This window comes from Melospiza melodia, chromosome 28 (assembly GCF_035770615.1).
Source record: "Melospiza melodia melodia isolate bMelMel2 chromosome 28, bMelMel2.pri, whole genome shotgun sequence".
NCBI classification, from domain to species: Eukaryota; Metazoa; Chordata; class Aves; order Passeriformes; family Passerellidae; genus Melospiza; species Melospiza melodia.
This window is the reverse complement of record NC_086221.1, coordinates 7,756,937-7,775,761: the sequence shown is the minus strand read 5'-3', so window position 1 is coordinate 7,775,761 and position 18,825 is coordinate 7,756,937. Positions and strand designations below refer to the sequence as shown.

General features: G+C 59.2%; 2 protein-coding genes across 4 annotated transcripts in view; one reads left to right on the top strand and one right to left on the bottom strand.

The window, feature by feature from the left end:
- Nucleotides 1-142: 142 nt before the first annotated feature.
- Nucleotides 143-2,906, top strand: RPL10A (ribosomal protein L10a). Its single transcript, XM_063177802.1, has 6 exons — nt 143-198; nt 406-480; nt 559-639; nt 937-1,085; nt 1,884-2,056; nt 2,699-2,906. Exons 1-6 carry the CDS (start codon nt 194-196, stop codon nt 2,867-2,869), a joined length of 654 nt encoding a protein of 217 aa, XP_063033872.1. The 5' UTR covers nt 143-193; the 3' UTR covers nt 2,870-2,906.
- A 735-nt stretch (nt 2,907-3,641) lies between these two features.
- Nucleotides 3,642-18,825, bottom strand: part of SCUBE3 (signal peptide, CUB domain and EGF like domain containing 3) — a 32,312-nt gene continuing 17,128 nt past the window's right edge. The window contains exons 7-23 of one of the 3 annotated variants that reach the window (XM_063177800.1): nt 17,445-17,492; nt 14,567-14,683; nt 13,415-13,537; nt 12,001-12,117; nt 10,943-11,065; nt 10,619-10,753; nt 10,268-10,357; nt 10,066-10,182; nt 9,835-9,996; nt 9,400-9,603; nt 9,155-9,316; nt 8,719-8,886; nt 8,470-8,631; nt 7,574-7,771; nt 6,997-7,149; nt 6,748-6,827; nt 3,642-6,616 (exon numbers count right to left, since the gene is read on the bottom strand). In XM_063177800.1, the coding sequence (XP_063033870.1) occupies nt 6,467-6,616; nt 6,748-6,827; nt 6,997-7,149; nt 7,574-7,771; nt 8,470-8,631; nt 8,719-8,886; nt 9,155-9,316; nt 9,400-9,603; nt 9,835-9,996; nt 10,066-10,182; nt 10,268-10,357; nt 10,619-10,753; nt 10,943-11,065; nt 12,001-12,117; nt 13,415-13,537; nt 14,567-14,683; nt 17,445-17,492 (2,309 nt within the window). In that variant the 3' untranslated portion in view covers nt 3,642-6,466. Of the gene's footprint in view, nt 6,617-6,747; nt 6,828-6,996; nt 7,150-7,569; nt 7,772-8,469; nt 8,632-8,718; nt 8,887-9,154; nt 9,317-9,399; nt 9,604-9,834; nt 9,997-10,065; nt 10,183-10,267; nt 10,358-10,618; nt 10,754-10,942; nt 11,066-12,000; nt 12,118-13,414; nt 13,538-14,566; nt 14,684-17,444; nt 17,493-18,825 lie in introns of all 3 variants that reach the window. The other 2 variants (XR_010030773.1, XM_063177801.1) reach the window with 2 other exon arrangements.

The window sequence follows — 18,825 nt, the reverse complement described above, 5'->3', positions numbered from 1 at the left end:
CGTTGTTTATTTAACAAGAAAGGAGATGCGGGCGGGCAGCCGGGCAAGGCCCCCGCGCCGCTCCCCGCATGGCGGCCCTGGGGCGCCGCTCCCAATATGGCGGCGCGCCGCGCGCTCCAGTCTCGCGAGATCTCGCCACTATTTATAGCGCCCTGGAGGCACTTCCGGTCCTTCGACCCGAGCAGCCGCAGCCATGAGGTGGGTGCAGCTCCGCGTCTGCTCCGCTCCATCCGCCGCCATCCTCTGCCATCCGTGCCCGGTGGGGGCCGCAGGGCCGGCCGGGCGGCCAGCGAGGCGCGATCCTCGGTGCCGATGGCGGCGGGAACGCGGAGGGACCGGGGCGGGCTCGGGGCCGCGTCCCGGGCGGGGCCGGCTCTGAGTCCCCTCTGCCGTCTCCCCCCGCAGCAGCAAAGTGTCCCGGGACACCCTGTACGAGGCGGTGAAGGAGGTGCTGCACGGCAGCCGTGCCAAGAAGCGCAAGTAAGAGCCGCCGACACGGACGTGTCACCCCCGGCCTCGGCCTTCCCCCGGCCGCGCCTCACCCGGTGCCTCCCGCAGGTTCGTGGAGACGGTGGAGCTGCAGATCAGCCTCAAGAACTATGACCCGCAGAAGGACAAGCGCTTCTCCGGGACCGTCAGGTTCGCCATCCTCTCGCTCCTACCCAGCCTTCGGCGCTGCCCGGTCCCGCTCGGGGCCGCAGCGGTGCCGAACCGCTCGGGGAGTCCAGCGCGGCCCGGCCCGGTGGGGCGGCTGGACGGACCCTCACCCTGGGTCTTAAAACATGAGGGGAGGTGCGGCAGCCCCCGGGCTGTGCCCACCGGCCTGCCCGGGACGGCAGGTGAGGATGCCCCGTGCTGCGGTAAGGTCTCTCCGTGCTGGCTCCGTGCACACGCGCTGCGGCTGGCCCGTCACTCACTCGGACCTTCCTTCCCCAGGTTGAAGTCGACGCCGCGGCCCAAATTCTCGGTGTGTCTGCTGGGGGATCAGCAGCACTGCGATGAGGCCAAAGCAGTTGACATCCCTCACATGGACATAGAAGCTCTGAAAAAGCTCAACAAAAACAAGAAGCTGGTGAAGAAGCTGGGTGAGTGTCCATGAGGCTTTTCCCCATGCTCGGATTTCCATGTCATGGTTAGTTGCAGAGCTGAAACTCTGAGCAGAGTCAGCCCCAGAACCAAAATCTGCCCAAAAACTATTAAGCCACCAGGCTGTTTCCAGTGCAGATCTGACAGATCAGTACTGCAGGAATGGGGCTGGATGTCCAAGGAAGGGAGAGACACAGAAAATGTCCCTGTCAACAGTTTCATCCTTTGCTATGTCTCTCACTTTCCTGGTCGGGGAGCTGGAGGGCAGCAAAAGCCAGGAAACACCAGAGGCAAGAGTGAGCTTTAGTCCTGCAGTTCTTGTGTGCACAGAATGAAATGCACTCATTTTTTCTTGGTCAGAGAGAGAAAATCCTTCCCTTTCCTGAGAACTCCAGAGTGCCTCTGGTACTTGGCTCAGGCAGACAGGAACTTGCTCCTCAGTCCATAAAGGGCCGTGGAACTCTGAGCTGTTGGGTGATTGTTGGCTAAGCCTCTCCTAGATGGATCCTCTGTCTCGCTCATCCTGCTGTGCACAGGCTGCAGCAAAGCTTGGAGCTCAGCAAGGGACAGTTCCTTCAGGGAGCAGGATTTGGGTCACTCTATTGAGTGGGGCTGGGGCCTGGCTGCTGTGACAATCATTCCTCAAAGATCCTTGGCAAAACCAGCTCCAGTTCTGGTAGGACCCAGGGAATGCTGGATTTATCTGCATGGAGGAGTTGCCTGATCTCAGCTGAGTCCCTTCTGGAGCTTGGGGTGGGAGCAGGGTCCATCCCGAGCTCCTGCTTGTCTCCTTGCAGCTAAAAAGTACGACGCCTTCCTGGCCTCCGAGTCCTTGATCAAGCAAATCCCTCGAATCCTGGGCCCGGGCCTGAACAAAGCTGGGAAATTCCCTTCCCTGCTCACCCACAACGAGAACCTGGTGGCCAAGGTGGATGAGGTCAAATCCACCATCAAGTTCCAGATGAAGAAGGTAAAGCCTGGCTTCAGTTGTGTGCCTGGGGGTTGTTCTGTGTCTCTGCCATCTCTGGGTTGGGCTGTAGGTGTCCCTCGAGTGTTCCTGGAGCTGTGGCTGCTTTCCTCCAGCAAGGGGAAATGTACCCAGAGTGTTCCATGGGCAGCCAGGAAGGAGGAATAATTTAACTGTGGTTGGTGGATCTTGGAGCAGATGATGAGGAGAGGGTTGGATGTTTCAGTGCTGAGCACAATCCAGTGTGATTAACGCTGCTCCCAGCACGTGGGTGCTGCTCATGGCGTGTCCCTGGGGGGCTGAGCATGAGTGGGGCTTTGCTGGGGGTCAGTCTGGGACTTGGCTCTGTCCAAGTGAACTTGGGAGCAGCTCTGGAGATCCTGAGGACACAGTGTGAGGGTTTGCAAATGCTTGAGCATTTGAAGTAGCTGAACTAACGATGTCCTGACACTTGGCCTCTTGGCTCACTCATAAATCCTCCTGCCTGTGGGGAGCATTGACTTCCAGGCTGCTCAGAGAGGAGCTTGGCCTCTGCCACAGTGCAGAGAGAGCTGGGGGCAGAAAGTGAAGCTGGTGTGGGCATGTCCAGGCCGTGGGTCAGCCCTTTGCTTTGCCTGTGGAATCTGTACCTGCGTCTGTCCCCAGGTGCTCTGTCTGGCTGTGGCCGTGGGTCACGTGAAGATGACAGAGGACGAGCTGGTCTACAACATCCACCTGGCCATCAACTTCCTGGTGTCCCTGCTGAAGAAGAACTGGCAGAACGTGCGAGCTCTGTACATCAAGAGCACCATGGGGAAACCCCAGCGCCTCTACTAAGGGCTGGGGGCAGCAATAAACCCTGCAGACACCCTCAGCTGTGTGTGCCTGTGTTCCTGAGAGCTCCTCGGGGAGGCTTTGCCTAAGAGCTGCTTGCTCCTTCCAGGGGAAGGGCTCAGATGAGGCCTTGATGTTCATTTGAGAGGTGATGAGTTGAGGGAGAGATGAATTCCAAGTGGGAAATTGGAGATTTTGAGGGAAGGAGCCTCACTCACCCCCCCTGCACTCAGAGAGGGAGGGGAAGGGAAGGATCCCACACTCCCCCAGAGCAGAGGTGTCCCAGCAGGTGCAGGTTCAGCAGTTGTGCCCACAGAGGGGACCCTTACCTGGTGCAGAGCTCACCTGAATCCTGTGCAGAGCCCAGTCCTGCTCTGGGAGGGGCAGCAGAAATGTTTAAATGCAAGTGCCCCTCACCTGCCCACACCTGCCCAGGTGCAGCTCATGAGGACTTGAGCATTGTCTGTGAGTCCAGGGGTGCTGAAGGACAGCTGCAGCCCAGCAAAGGGGTTGGGCTGAAGTTGAGGGTGTTTGCCATCCCCTCTGAGCCAGTCTAGCTCCATGTTCTGGGCTAAAAATGAAATTAAGTAATGTTCATAAATAAATACATTGTGCAGGGACTGGAGAGCTTAGGGAAGTGCAGCATTTAAGCTTCTGGGGGGAGAAAAAAATACTTTGGGCCCTGGAAAAGCTTGTCAGCATCTGAGGGAACAAAACAATGAAAATAGCTCTGGATCCTGCTGTTAGAAACCTTTAAAATAAGCATCAGAGCCAGTTTTTGAAAGATCAACACAACACCAAGAAATTCCATTTAATAATTAAAAAAAGACAATACAAAATGCAAACATTTCTTTTTACAAAGTTCAAATAACAATTTTTTTCTTTTAATCAAGTGCAAATAACTTCATGAACTACATCTTGCTCATCACTTTAATCGTTTCTGCTGGAGATGGCAAGTCCTGGCCCACTGCAAAAGGCAGATATAAATACTCCAACAGGAAAACAAACAAACAAACCCCAAACCCCAACAACCTTAAATTTTCTTGACTGCTTCAAAACCTTGATCCCCGAGGTGGCTGATGTGGGTTCAGCCTTTCAAAGCCATTCTGAGCTGGGGGTGGGTGGCTCCAGGGGCCCTGTGGGATTTTGGGGGCGTTTTTGAGCCGTTTGGTGAAAGCAGAAGGGGGAAAAGCTCCATTCCCAGGAGGATGTGCTGCCACCTCACCCTTCCACAGCAGGGAGCAGAGGTGGCTGGTGTGGTGACACAGCCAGGACAGCCCTGTGACCTGACATTAGATGAGCCAGAGTTAATCAAAGTTAATGAACTCTGGTGGGCATGAGGGCAGGGTTGGTCATTCCTGGGCTGGTTTTATTTTTGTTGGGTTTATTTTTGCTGGGTTTTTTTCCTTCTAAATGCTAAGGACCCTTTCAAAGGTCACTGTCCTGTGTCACTGTCCCAGAGCCACAAACCCTCTCCAGATCCCTCCAGCAGCTTTTGTGCATTAAAGCAGCTGCTTGCAGACAGCGACCAAGTGACAAACAGCTCAGCCCACAGATGTGGAGCTTCCAAACAGGCTGGGAGCCGGCGGCAGCAGGGCAAAATCCACAGCTGGGATGAATCAGGACAGACTTTTCCAACTGACGCATCCTGGGGACAAACCTCAGCCCCCGTGCCAGTGCTCAGCCCCTCACAGAGCCCGGGAGAGGCTCCTGGGGTGCTGGAGCACTGTGGATCGAGGAGGGAAAACAGGATGGAGGAAAGATGGACCCAGTGGGACAGGCGGAGCAATAAATAATGGGTTTGTTAAAAGCAGGGCTGGGCTCAGGTGTGGGCAAAGGGACAGTGATGGAAAGGAGCTGCCACTGGCAGAGCTTTAGGCTGGTTGATCATTTTTAGTCCTGGCAGCTCCAGGTCTTTGAGAGGATGAAGATGGGGATGAAGGTGTGGGGAGGATGACAGCTGAGAGCTGGTGGCAGGGCTGGAAAAAGAGGGAGGCTTGGAGAGGAGGAGGAGAGGGGTGAGCAGTGGTAGCAGTTGCCTGTCCCTGGGAGTCCTTCTGTCCACATGAAGATGCTGGGGGCACAAAGCCACCAGCGGTGTCCACCTGGCCCTTGTCCCCAGCTGAGCCTGTCTGGGGAGGCAGATGCAGTGAAACAAGGGTGGCAGGATGGGTTTTCCCTGGGATCTGCACCCCACTCCCTGGGGAGGGACTCCCACAGCATCCCTGCAGGGTGAGAACACCCAGGGATGGGGCCAAAAATGCCTGGTGGGACTCAGAGGCACAAAAGCTGCCCAGGTCTGTGAGGGTGGGATTGCTGTCCCCGGGGGAGAGATTTGGGGGCTGAGTGGAGGGCCAGCTCCCCTCTCCTCCCAGCCCCATCCTCAGCAGGTGCTGGCTCATCCCTGAGCCCCTGCAGGCAAACAAAATCAGTTTGCAGCAAGCAGGTGACGGAGCTGAGTCCCCTTGCAATGGGACTGGAACACCCAAACTGTGGCAGATCAGTCTGACAGGACCAACTCCACCCCCATGGATGAACCAAGACGCCTCCAACTCCCTGCAAAAACTCACCCCAATGCACCGAGCAGGAGAGGCACCATCTCCCCCCAGAGAGGGGCTTTTATCGGGGACAAACGTGGCAGAAAAGGCCAGAAGATGCCATTGTGCTGGTCAGCGCAGCCCAGGCCCAGCTTGCTCTGGGTGGGTGGTTTTTGTTTTTCTTGCAAACACACATTCTCGTTTCTCAGGCAGATATAAATATTGTCATTTCTAGTAGAAAAAAAACAAAAACAAAACAACTTCCCTCTAAATAATATAAGGAAGACTCAAATGATTGCACTTAATACATATGAAAAAGGTAGAAAGGAGGATATCCTAGTGCACAAACATTAACTCCTGCTCTTCTCAAAGCTTGCTTTTCCGAGTTACTCTTTGGCAGAGCTTGTAACAAAGTCTGGTTTCTTGGCACGAGTGTCTGGGGTGTGTGGAGGAGGAAGGGGGGCGGAAAGAAAAAAAAATCGAACCCGGCTGAAAGTCCTTCTCCTTTGCTCCCTGCTTTCTCCCGTGCAGCCAGACATTGTTCTCCGGGAACGTGGCTTGGCTGCGCTTCCCTCGCAGCACCAGCGCGGCTCTCCAGCGGGCCGGAGCCACCACGGTGCCGCGCTGGTGGCCTTCACCACCGCTTCTTTGCCTTTCCTTTTCCATCCAGGCGGCTTTGTCAGCCCTTTTCCCCCAGAGCGGCGCCAAAAGCTGCGGCGTTGCCTCCTGCGCTCCTCGGGGGCTGCAGGGACAGGGACCCCCCTCACTGTCCCGGGCTGCTGCTGGCACCAGGGAACGGGGACAGACCTGGCGTGGAGGAAACCAAAGGGAGAAGCACACGGGACCACTACTGTAGTTTCCTAAAACCTTCTGCTTCGGAAGAGGGGAGCGGCTTCAGCGCCGCGGGATGGGAGCGGAGCGAGCCCCGGTCTGCAGGGAGCGGCGGGGAGATCGCGGGGAGACGTCTGCGGGGCGAGCAGAGGCGATCCTGCCGGAGCCAGGCGGAGGGAGGAAAAATCAGAGAGGAGAAGGAAGGGAGAAGAGGGTTTCCTTGGCTGCGGGGCTATTTGTAAGGCCGGAGGAAGCTGGAGACTTTGGAGCGCAGGAGTTTGATGAAGGAGCGGGGCAGCATCTCCTTGTGCTTCTCTGTGTACTTGAAGTAGTTCTGGGGGTGCGCCAGCACGTCGAAGAAAGCTTTGATGAGCTTCTTGTCCTGCAGGGAAGCCGAGCCAGAGGGAGGTTCAGCATCACCTCCATGCTCCCCTGAAGCCCCAAGGGCAAGGAGAGCAGGAGGCATCCCCAAAAGGAAGGATGCCCTGGGGGGTTACAGACTTGGGGGCTCACCTTGAGGATCTCCTGGTGGTTCTCAGAGGCGTAGAGCCTTCCATCCCGCACGATGTCCTCCACCAGCTGCTCATAATCCTCTGCCAAAACACACAGGGCATGAGCTGCCACTTGTCCCCAAACCTCTGGCCTCCATCCTTCAGTCCTCTCCTCCCAAACACACAGGAGGTGTGAACTGGGGGTGACCTGGGTCCCAAACTGTGGGGGGAGAAGCACCAGGGTGCTGGGATGGCACCTCCCCGTGCTCACCATCGTAGGTGACGTAGGGGATCTGGAAGCCGCGGGCGCTGTTGGCTTCGCTGGTTTTGAAGTTGATCCAGAGCTTGCGGGAGCGGGCGGTGAAGGCGATGGGTCGCTCGTAGGTCTGGCAGGTCTCGTAGGTGGTGATGGAGGATGGGGAGGCTGCAGGGAACAGCAAGGGGACACAGGATGCTGCTTGCCCATCAGCAGAGCTACCCCCAGCCTTACTGGGTCAAGGGTGGCATCAGGGATGGGAATTGTCCAGTCTGGGCAAGGCTGAGCCCCCACTAACCCTCATGTTACATACCAGCGATTGTTATACCTTCCTTGCTCTGGAAAGCACCACATGGGGCTTTTAACCCCCAAAATGGAGGCTGAGGCCCAGGTGTGCAGCCCAGCCCATGCACATCCCCCTGAGATCCAGCAAGACCCCCAGATGGCAGGGTGATGCTCATCTCCCCACTCACCCTATCCCCAAACCTCCCCTCCTGCTGCCCGGGGATGCACCTTTGTCCCTCTCTGCCAGACCCCAGCCTTTTCCTGCCCAGCTCCTCCCCTGAGCACCACGGCCTGCTCGGTTACCTACAGTTTTTCCGCATGACCAAGACGTCGCCGCACTCGTCCTCGGAGGGGAGGAAGATCTCGGGCACCACGATGAGGATCTTGCGCTTGGGCGGGGGGTTGATGTTCCAGGTGCACTCGATGTTGGCGGGGTAATTCCCCGGGTAGTTGGGGGACTCGATGTAGCCCGTGTACTCCCCCAGCTCCCCTCCACACTGCCGGTCTGCAAGGCAGGGACACCAGTCCAGCTGGGAGCCAGGGCACTGGGGAGGAGTGTCCCACTGGGGGGGGTTTGCTGGGCAAGAGGGGCAGTGTGGGCCTCTCACTAGTCCTAAACACATTCATACTCTTAACCCCAGCAACCCTCTCCACCCACATCCTATTTCTTCTTCCATCCAGCAACCTCAAAAACACTCCCAGCACAATTACAAACACAGTCAAAACTTGCTTCCAAATCAGCCTGATCCCAATAGCAATCTATATCCACTCCAGAACAGAAAGCATCACCTCCTTCTGGGAATGAAAGTTCATTATAAACTTCAAAATCCCCATCAGCCTAAAAATAGATTTCTACTCCTTTACCTTCTTCCCCATTGCACTATTTGCATCATGATCTATCCTACAATTTGCAACATGATATGTAGCCTCAGACCCCTACACTACAAAATTTTTCACCTATCTACTATTCTTCCTAATCGCTATCCCCATCCTAATCATCGCCAAACAACCTATTTGTCCTATTCACTGGCTGAGAAGGAGTCAGAATCACATCCTTCCCACTAATCAGCCGATGACACGGTCAGGCAGAACCCCCCATGCCTGCCTGAAATGACCCCAAACTCTACAGGATTTTAAAATACTTTTGAAGGAGGACCCCACACCTGTTCCCTCCCCACTCCTGCTGCCCCCCAGCTCGCCTACTTTTGCACTGGGACACGGAGGTGGAGCCGTCGAAGTCGGTGGTGGTGTTGCCGGGGCAGGAGATGCAGTAGTTCTGCCGGAAATCGGGCTGGTAGGTGCCCACGGCGCAGCGGATGCAGCGGTGCACGCTCGTGTTGTAGTAGTGCCCAGGGGAGCACTGCACTGGGGGGTCGGGGAGCACAGGGGCTGTGTCAGCGGCTGGCGCGGCCGTGCGGGGTGTGCCCGCGCCGGGGAGCGGCCCTGCCCTACCTTTGGTGTCGCAGTCCTGGAAGGACAGGGCTCCCTCGTGGCGCGTGGTCAGCCCGCCGCCGCAGGGGAAGCACAGCGCCCGGCCCGCCTCGGGCTGGTAGGAGCCGCGGGGACACGGCTGGCAGGGCCTGAAGCCATCGGCAGAGTGCTGCCCGGGGGGACACTGACCTGCGGGCGAGGCATCGCTCAGTCCTGGCACCCCGCACGCTCCCCTGCCCCATTCCCAGATCGTCTTCCCCCTCAGCTGCGGCACCACCAGTGCACCCAGAGAAGCGCTGCCCTTCCTGCGGTGCCCCCTAAATAATAAACACCCAAACCAGCAACTCCTGCGAGCCCTGGGGATGCTCAAGGCTCTCCTGCCCGCTGGCTAATGGTTGAAATTGCAGCCCTGGACACCCCCTGAGCGTGCCCCGAGCCCCGGCCGCGCCCCCCTTACCGGTGCAGCCGGTGATGTTGGTGGCTCCGATGGGTCCGAAGGTGTCGCCGCGGGGACACAGGTCACAGGAGAGCTGCCCCTCCCTCTCCTGGTAGGTGCCGGGCGGGCAGGGCACGCACTGCTCCGTCTGCCCGTGGTAATAGGTGCCCTGCGAGCAGCTGACTGAGAGCCGGGGGGGACGTCGGTGATGCTGCGGGCGCTGCCACCGCCGGGTCCCCTCGTCACCCCGCCTCGCTCCTCCTTACCACACTTGCTGGCCAGGCGCTGCTGGCCCGGCCCGCAGCTCTCCTGCCGCTCCGGGGCCACGCTCAGCTTCCGGGCCACCTCGTACTCCATCCCCGAGAAGCGCAGCAGGAACCGCTCCTGGTTGATGGATTTCTTCAGCGCTTTGATGGCCGACTTCAGCTTCTTCTCCACTCGCTGTCGCAGGCAGTGCAGGTTGCAGCTGGCTGGGGGGTGCAGAGGGGAATGGGGGTGCAGGAGGGATGCAGTAAGAAGGGAGGGGTGCAGAGGGAAGCCCAGAAGCCTTAAAACCATCCCCCAAATGCTCAGCTGCAGGTGCTACCCAGCGTGTGCCAATCCAGTGCAAGATGAGGACTGGTTTATCTCTCCTTGCTGCATGGGGATGGCATCGTGTCCCTGCTCCCACCCAGGATGTGTCAGGCCAGTGCTGTGCCCACCTGTGATCTCCTCAGGCTTGATCTCTGCCTCAAACTCCAGCGTGATCCGTGTCACCTCTTTGCTGGGGGAGTTGCGAGCCCGGCGCCCCTTCCCCTTCTTGGACGAGTCGCACTTGAGGTTGACGAAGGTGACCTGGCAGTCAGAGCACGGTGCCGAGCCACCTGCGGGGGGGCACAGGTCAGCACCCCCTCCCTGCTGGGCACGGGCACCTCCCCACCCTCACAGCTCACCTTGTGTCCCTGCCCTCCCAGCCTCCTCCTGCTTGCCCTTGCTCCGCGGGTGCAGGTGGCACTTGGCATCCTTGATCTTGAAGGAGGCTTTCTGCTTGACGGGGGCAGCCACAGTCTCTGAAAGAACAGGTGGGCACTCAGGCCAGCTGGCACGGCCCAGCCAGGCTGCTGGCAGCCGTGGGCACCCCAGGAGCCCCCTTACCGAGGCACTGCTGGCTGCTGTTGGTGGCTCTGTGCGGGCCCTGCCGCAGCACGGGGGTCCCACAGCTCACTGTGTAGCTGCTGTCGGACTCTGGGAGGGAGAAAGGGGAGTTGGCTCTGCCAGGGTGATGCAGGCAGGCTGTGCCATGGGGGGACGATGCCCAGCACCCTGCCATAGGGATCCTGCACCAGGGACCGTGGATCTACACCCAACAATGAGCCCTCCTAAACAACAGCCTCCCTCCCTCCCTCCCGCACTCTGGCTGTGCAGCCACTCCTCTCCCCTCAGTTTGGGCCATGCAGGGAAATGAGGACCCCCTGCTCATGCTGGTGGTAGCACTAGTACCAGTACCTGGCAGGAATCGGGCCTTGGAGGTGCAGGAAAGGGCACAGCTGTCCTTCTTGCCCATCTTGTTGCAGGTGAGGGTGGCCCGTGGTGGCACCGAACCTGGCAGACACTTCACCAGCTCCAAGGGACAAGCACCAGCTGGTGATGACAATCAGGGATGCCCATGGCTGGCACAGCTCAGAGACCCACGAGGGACCCCAGTGCCCTCCAGCTCATGGGGGATTCACCAGGGAGGAGACGGTGCCAGGGCGTGGCACAGGGACCCCAGCCTGGCATCCCAGAGCCCCCAGCTCCTCCCTGGCCCTGCTGGCTCCTGGCCTGACATACCCACACAGTCCTTCTTGTTCCAGTGCAGCTTGCAGCCAGCAGGACAGGTACACTGGTAGCTGCCAGGAGTGTTGATGCAGCCGAATTTGCAGCCACCCCTGTTGATGCTGCACTCATCGATGTCTGTGGGGACAGAGGGAGGCACAGTGGCTGAGGGACAGTGGGGACCCCTCGGCTCTGACACTGAATCATTGCGTTTTCTCAGGACTGGGATTCTGGATGGATAAATCCAAGCCCAGCTGGGGCACCTCTGCGCCTCAGGGCACTTGCAGCAGTGCCAGCTCCCCCAGCTGTGCCAGCCCCACGGGGATAAGGGACAGCCCAGCTCCCGTGTCCCCAGAGGCCAGGCAGGGTCGGGTGCAGCCCATCCAGGCCGAGCCCAGCCCCAGCCCCGACATGGAAGCACTTGGAAACTGAACCCGAAAGGCTCAGCCCTGGCCCCTCTCTTCAGCAGGGTCTGAAATGATGCTTCAGGTCAGGGATGGAGCTGTTCCTGTCAGAGCCCTCCCTGCCCAGCTCGCCCTCACTCGGGGCATTGGTGGGAGCCATCAATCCCTTTGCCACCTCGGACAGTGCCAGGGGCTCACGCTGACCGTGCAGCTCAGAAATATCCTGAGGGTCGCTGCCCCAGCCCCGGAGCCCCCGGGCTCCCAGCCCGGGCCGCCGGCACCGCTGCCACAACACGCTCGGCAGCCCCTGCGGAGCGCGTTCCATCCACCTCCCGCTGCCCGCCCCCGCCCTGGGAGCGATCTGCCTTGTGAAATTTAAATCAAACCCTTTTGATGTTCCCCTTCCCACCCCGTCACAGCGCCCTGCCAAAAACGCCGGGGATTTCTCCCTCTCTCTCTCGCGCTGCAGACAAGTCGCAAATTGTTCCTGTCGCTCTGTTTGAAGTTGCAGACACCAGCGAGTCTGGCTGGGAGCCCCATCCCTGCCCGGGGTGTGGAACCGATCGTCCCCACGGGCCCTGGGGTGGGCAGGGTCCCCAGGGGTCCCACGGCAGCCGCACCCGGGGCTGTCCCACCCCCGGGAGCCCAGCGGGGTCCAGCTGGCCCTACCTCCGCAGTGGGTGAGCCCATAGAGCGTGTAGCCCTTGTGGCAGAGGCACTGGAAGCTGCCGGGGGTGTTGATGCACAGGTGGTCGCAGGTGCGGTCGAAGGAGCACTCGTCGATGTCTGCAGGCAGGGCAAGGGGAGGAGGTGAGAGCTGGCACGGCAGAGGGGCCATCCCGGGCTCAGCACTGTCCCCTTCCTGCTCCAACGAGCTGTGATGCTGAGGGACCCTGCCCTGGTACCCTCTAAGGCTCCAGAACCAGATTGCTCTGGGCACTCAGTGCAATTCTGGGCATTCAGGATGCTCTGGATATCCAACACCAGTGTGCTCCAGACCCTGGGCTCCCTCTCTGCCCCAAGCTCCTCCTCACCCACGGCACCAGCATCCCCCTGCCACGAGCTCCTGCAGCCCCTCTGCACCCCAAACGGGCCAAACAGGGCCAGCATCCCCCTGCCACGAGCTCCTGCAGCCCCTCTGCACCCCAAACGGGCCAAACAGGGCCAGCATCCCCCTGCCATGAGCTCCTGCAGCCCCTCTGCACCCCAAACGGGCCAAACAGGGCCAAAATCCTGTCCCTGGCACGGGAGGGCTGCAGGAGCCCCCGGCTGCTGCCCGTGCGGGGCAGGGAGGGACCGGGAGGATGCCAGGGAGGGACCGGGAGGATGCCAGGGAGGGACCGGGAGGATGCCAGGGAGGGACCGGGAGGATGCCAGGGAGGGATCAGGAATGCTGTGCGGGCAGGTCCTGCCCCGGGACGGTGCCAGCAATGCCTGCTCGGCCCCGCGGGCACCTCGCTGGGGCAGGGAGGCCCTGGCTGGGAGGTGAAGCCAGCCCGGTGGGCTGGAGCATCATTTCATTGGCTTCATTAAGTTAATTGCTGCGCTCACGTCAAACTCCCCGAGCACAGAGCCTGGACGGAGATGAAAGCAGTGGCAGCCCCGGAGCTGCCAGCCCCTCCTTCCTTCCCGGCCCTGTGTTTTCAGGAGGGAACGCTCAGGCTCGGGCACACCTGCCGTGCTGACCTCGGCCATGGGCTGCGGGGGCAGCACTGACCTCCTGGCCTTGTGGGAGACGAGTACAAAGATGTTGGGACAGGGAGAAAAAGGTGGAAGAAGCCGCACGGAGCAGCCAGCTCCATCCGGAGCGAGCAGGAGGCATCTTCTCCCCATTCCTGCCCTCCCAGAACTGGGAACCCTGGCAGCTGCCTGATTGCTGGCTTTAGCTCTGCAAGAGCCCACAAGCCCCCAGCTCTGAGACTGAAGGGCTAAGCCCCAAAGCAGAGCCTGAACCCCAAGCACTAATGCCCTGAAGGATGCATGCAGCCCACAGGAAGGGCAGAGGAATGAGCAGCACTGCTGCTGCAGCCACGGGAGTGCAGGCAGGGGCAGGGCAGGGCCCTGGGCACTCAGTGCCCCTCACCTTGGCAGTTCCTCTCGTTTATGAGCAGCTTGTAGCCCTTCTTGCAGCTGCACTCGAAGCTGCCCACCGTGTTCCTGCAGATGTGGTCACAGCCGCCGTTGTTGAGCCGGCACTCGTCGATGTCTGGTGGGGACAAGGGACACCCAAGGGTCACACCCTGGCTGGGATGCTTGGCCAGGAGAGCCCAGGGCTCCCCTTTGGATGCTGTCCCCACCACGAGGGACAATGGAGGGAGCCCTTTGGGCTCTGATGGTCAGCAGGAGAACGTGGCTGGCGTGGTTTGTTTCCCATTAATCACAAAATTTACTGTTAGCAAACGTGTGAGATGGAAGGAGACCAGGAGGAGGCAGCAGCCTGCCCTGTCCCTCCACCCCCCGTGCTGGGGCAGCAGCTCTGCCTCTCTGGGGCTGAGGGTTTCTTTTTATGACTGTGAGGGAGCAAGCTGTAAACCTGCCTGCAGCCCCAATAAAACCCCAGACACAGGGGACGTGGCTCTGGGTTATTGCTGGGAACTGCAGAACTGGAGAGGGGTGGGTGCTCTGATAAAATACCAGGGACAAGGGGTTCTGGAAGCAGTCAGCAGGTAGACAGGCAGCCAGCAGTGGGACAGGCTTTCCTTTCAGCTGGGGTCAAGTCCTGAGAGCTGCCGAAAGACACAATGCAGGCGCTGGGCAGCCCTGAGCGGGGACAGTTTGGGGTGCAGGGAAAGCTGGGACCTGGTGCTCAGACCTGGCTGGGCAGTGTCCCAGGAGGGACCTGTGCATCTCGCACCCGCAGAGCAGGTGTGCATTCCCTGCACTGCCCAGCCCTTCCCTGGGGCAGCTCAGGCACTGGGGTGTGGTGAGATGGGACAGGACCATCCAGCCCCACAAGGGCTGCCTCAAACTTGACCTGACCCCCTTTTCCTCCTCCCCACAGGCTTCCCAGGGGCGTGGGGCCAAGCATGGTGTCTGCAGCAAGGCATCCCAGTCCCCATGCGGGGGGTGATCCCTGTCCCCACCCCATGGATGCAAACACCAAGCCGGTGAGCGCTGGGGGCCACGTGGAGCTGAGCTAAATCTGAGCCTTTTCTGGGGGCACTGAGGACACAGCGGGGACCTGGGGCACCGAGGGGCGAGCAGTGAGCCCCCAGCCCCCCTCACACCCACCTACCTTTGCAGGTCTTCCTGTCAGGCTGGAGCATGAAGCCCATGGGGCAGCTGCAGTGGACGCCGGTGGCCGCGTCGTGGCACTTGCTGTCACAGCCCCCGTTGTTCACAGCACACGTCTCTGCAGGGCAAGGGGACACAAAGGCTGGGGTGAGGGACCCCTCAAAAGGCTCAAAAGGCACCCAGATGTCCCCCATGGCACGGCCTGGGAGGGGCAGCGGGTACAAAGCTCCCTCAGAGCCCGTGGAAAGCTCCCTTGGCTCTCACACAGCACCAGCGAGGCCACAGGGGCGTGAAATGCTCAACACATGGGGCTGGTGTGCCCCACGGACGGGCAGGGCCTCCTGGGGGCCACCCTGGGCAGCTCCACAGAGGGGGAGCTCAATTTGCCCAACTGGGGAATCCAAAGGCACAGCCAAAGCAGCCGGACACGGGTCCTGCCAGGCTGCACACCCAGGGTGTGGGTGCACAGCCCCAGTGCCACGCTGGGGTGCCAGGGGGGTCCCGTCCCCCTCACTGCCACCAAGCCACAAAGCCAGGGGTGACCCTGTGCTGTCAGCCCCTGACCGTCACCCACTGCTCAGCCACTGAGATGCGTCTCAGGCTAATTTGGGAGACGCATCATGTAATTAAAACACACACTCAGAGGCAGGCAGCATCAGTGGAAAAAAAAAATCCAATTGAAAAAAAAAAAAAAAAGCTAATTATTTCAGTATTATCAAAGTCAGCTGTTGCTGGTAGGACTAGAAGGGACACTAATTTAAATGAAGCATTTTCAGCTTGACAGCTTCCCTGTGAGATCAATCCTCAATTTCAACCCTAACCACCAGAACAATGGTTTGAAGTGCATTAAGTTGTTCACAAAGGATAATAAAATACTCCTTTCAGAAGGCTGGTTGCTTGGATAAATGAGGCATTTGGGCTTCAAGGAACCCAAGATGAAAATGCCTTGAAGAAATTCCTTGGAAAGAGCAAATCCCAGGTTCTCCTGCTCTTTGCAAGCACCACATGGGGTAGGAATGACTGAACCATCCAACCATTTGCCGCGGGGCCCGGGAGCTGGGATCGCTCTGTGCTCGTCTTGCCACTGCTATTTTTATGATGTCCCATAATAAGAGAACAAAAGGGACCATTTCATGAAATTAATCGCCAGCACAATTACAAAACCTAACGGCAGGGGAAGGATTTCTGCAGATATTGTTCCTCCAGCCAGGTCCTCGCGCTGCCCGGCCGTGCCAGGGGACAGGGACACGGGGCGGGGGACACCGTGCCCAAGGGAAGGGAAACTTTCTGAAAGGGAATCGTTTGTTCAACGCCAGCCTTTGTTCCAGCAGCTGATGCAGGGGCAGCCCGGGGAGGATCGATTTAACAGGGTCAGCGCCGAGATGAGGGGATTGGTTTGGCTCAGGTGCTGCTGCCAGCGGGGTGGAGCTGGAGGAGCAGCTGCAGCAGGGAGGACGGGGCTCTCCAGAGAGAGAATGTGGTGCCCTGGGCACAGTCACCGTGCTCACAGCCTCCTCCAGCACTGTGAACCCCTCCTGGCTGCTTTGCACCTTTGGGAATTTCACCTGAGGTTAAAGCCGGTCCCACTCACCATCCCAGGGTGGGCGCCCAGGGTGGGCATTGGGTGTGAGCTCGGTTGGCACAGCCAGAGCACCACTGCAAGAAAGGGGAAACCCTGCTGTGGGTTGGCAGAAAGCTTGGGGGGGGGCTGCTGGGGTACCTGTGGGGCACAGGAGGGTGGTGGCACAGGGCTGGGCTCTGGAGTGCCCCGGGGAGCAGCGATTGTTCGGCGGAGCTGGCAGCCCAGGGCGACTCACCAGCCACCCAGGGCTTTGGTGAGGCCTCCATGGCTCAGGCAGGGACAGGACAAAGCTCCACACACACACACACATACAAACACACACTCAGACTCTTTTCCACCTTCCTTACAGCCCAGCTCTGCCTCACTGCTGTGCCATGGCACCCCTTGCCCTGCTCAGCACCTCAATGCTGGTGACACTCTGGCCTCACCTCCACCTTCTGAGAAGTGACAGTCTCAGCAGGACGTGAGCCCACGAGCCAGAGGGGATAATTCCACGGTAACAGGGGGGATTACAGCTGGGCTGGCTGGAGCGTGGTGATGACGCAGATCTGGGGCCCCCCCTTCTCCCAGCCCTGTGTGAAAGGCTCTGCAGAGCCCCCCCAAAAGCTGCAGTCTGTGCTCCCTGTGCCGGGTGTGCCAGGAGTTTTCCTGCGCCCAGCGCATCCAAGAACAAGATTCCCCACCACAAACAAGTCGCTGCACCTTCTGCCTCAGTTTCCTGGGTGGCAGATCAGAGGCATCACCTTACCTTTGTGAAGGGCTTGGAGACCCCACGGGGATGTAAACAAATCCCTGGGGAGGTGCCCAGCCCTGCAAAGGGCCATTGCAGCTCTCTGGGCTGAGAGCCACTGTGCATGGCGAGGCCAAGCCCTGGGACACCCTGGAGGTCCCAGAGGGGACCATCCTCGAGTGGGTGGGCTCTAGGAAGGGGCAACTGGGAGTGCACAGCACAGAGATGGGCACAAGCATCCCCCTCCCCAGCAGGCAGCTCCTCCTGGGTGTGGGGTAACCCTGCCACAGCCACAGCACAGCAGATTGTCACCCTGGAACGGGCTGGATCCACCAAAGCAGCGTGAGAGCCCCGTCTCATGCAAGCACAGCAGGGGAGGGGTCCCTGCCCTGTCCCCCAGCCCTGGGCTGGCCTGGCACTGGGGTTTGGAAGCAGCAGCAGCGGGGCAGGGTTAGTGAGACATGCGGTCAGGCAGCAGCTCAGCCCCCAGCCCCGCCACGGTCTCCAGAGGAGAGACCATCCACGGTTAGACCCCTCGGTAGAGATAGAGAGAACGAAAATATTTACCATTAGAAAACGTCTCAAGGATAACGTGTTGCTGGAAGTGTCTCTCCCCTGTTTAACATTATAAAAAAGTGATTTAGAAACAGTGTCCAGCAGGGAACTCGGTTGGTGTCACACATCAATGGGTTCAACTCTGCTGCATTTCCAGCCTGGTGGAAACTGTCCCTGTTTCCCTTTGGGCTTCTTCTCTCCCACCTCCCAAGCATTCCAGGTCCCTCAGGCTCTCCAGACCCCCTCCAGCTGTGCTGGGCTGGTTGGAGCCCCATGCGAGCGGGAGAAGCGCGTTGTGAGCAGCGTTAGTGCAGCCTGTTAGTGTGGGGAGCCGGGTCCTGCCTGGGAACAGAACCAGAACCAGAACCAGAACCAGCCCGAGGTGAGCCCCGAGCAGAGCCACGCAGACACATGGGCACTGGGAAGGAACCACATCCCCCTGTGCCACTTGCACCCTGTGCGTTCAGCAGCCAAGCCAGCAGTGAGCCCAAACCTTGGCTGTGTTTGAGCTTCTCAGCCTCCCCCGTGGGTCAGAGCACCCCAGAGCTCCCAGCACTGCCAGCCCCCCAAACTGGGGAGCACTGCAAGCTGCCTGGGTGTGGGTCAGGAAATCAGCCATAAAACCTCAGCTGGGTTCAGTTTCCTTCCCCATCTAACTGTATTTCTTCCCTTTCCACCCCTTCCCACTCCACCACAAGCAGGGGGCCAGCAATAGCCCTGCTGCACCCCAAATATGGGTGGGAGGGAGCTGCAGTGATGCCCTGGCTAATAAATCTTCCTGGAAAGCCAAAATCTGCATCAACTGTGACAGCTGTTTTTGCATCTCCCCGCGGGCACTGCACCCTTGGCTGCTGGAGGGCTGCTTTATGTGCTTTTTTTTATTCTTTTTTTTTTTTTTTAAGGCTGCTTTTGGAGCATAAATATAAATATATAAGGTCATTGGCTTCCCGTCCTGGCTCCCCCTCCCCCTTGTGCCTGCAGACATGTTGGGAGCCATTAGTGATGGCCCCTGTGCTTAGAGGCATGTTCCTCATTATCTGCATTTTTAAAAGCAGCAATAAAAAGCAGAAAAATGAAAAACACCGGCCGTGGCCTAATGAAACTGTCACTCAGAGGGGCTGATCGTGCTTCCTGCCTCGTGGTGTGATCTGAAGGGAACCTGGACCGGGGGCCTGTCCCGGCAGCCCATCAAACACACCGCGTTCAATTTCAAAGCCCGTGGCCCGGGGAACGACTTTGCGTTTCCCCTCGCTGGAAACTTTATTCCCCTTGAAATGATGAAATATTCTGGAGGAAATGGGGAAGGGGCGGCGAAGGGGGGCAGCGTGGATGGGGGAGGGCTGTTTGCTGTGCCCCAGCCATAAAACAAGACGGGGTGGGCATAAATATCCGA

Bases quoted from the DNA above. Each gene is read 5' to 3' on its own strand.
- RPL10A (XM_063177802.1), top strand. The intron at 481-558 runs GTAAGAGCCGCC...TGCCTCCCGCAG, and splicing joins AGCCGTGCCAAGAAGCGCAA to GTTCGTGGAGACGGTGGAGC. The intron at 640-936 runs GTTCGCCATCCT...TTCCTTCCCCAG, and splicing joins CGCTTCTCCGGGACCGTCAG to GTTGAAGTCGACGCCGCGGC.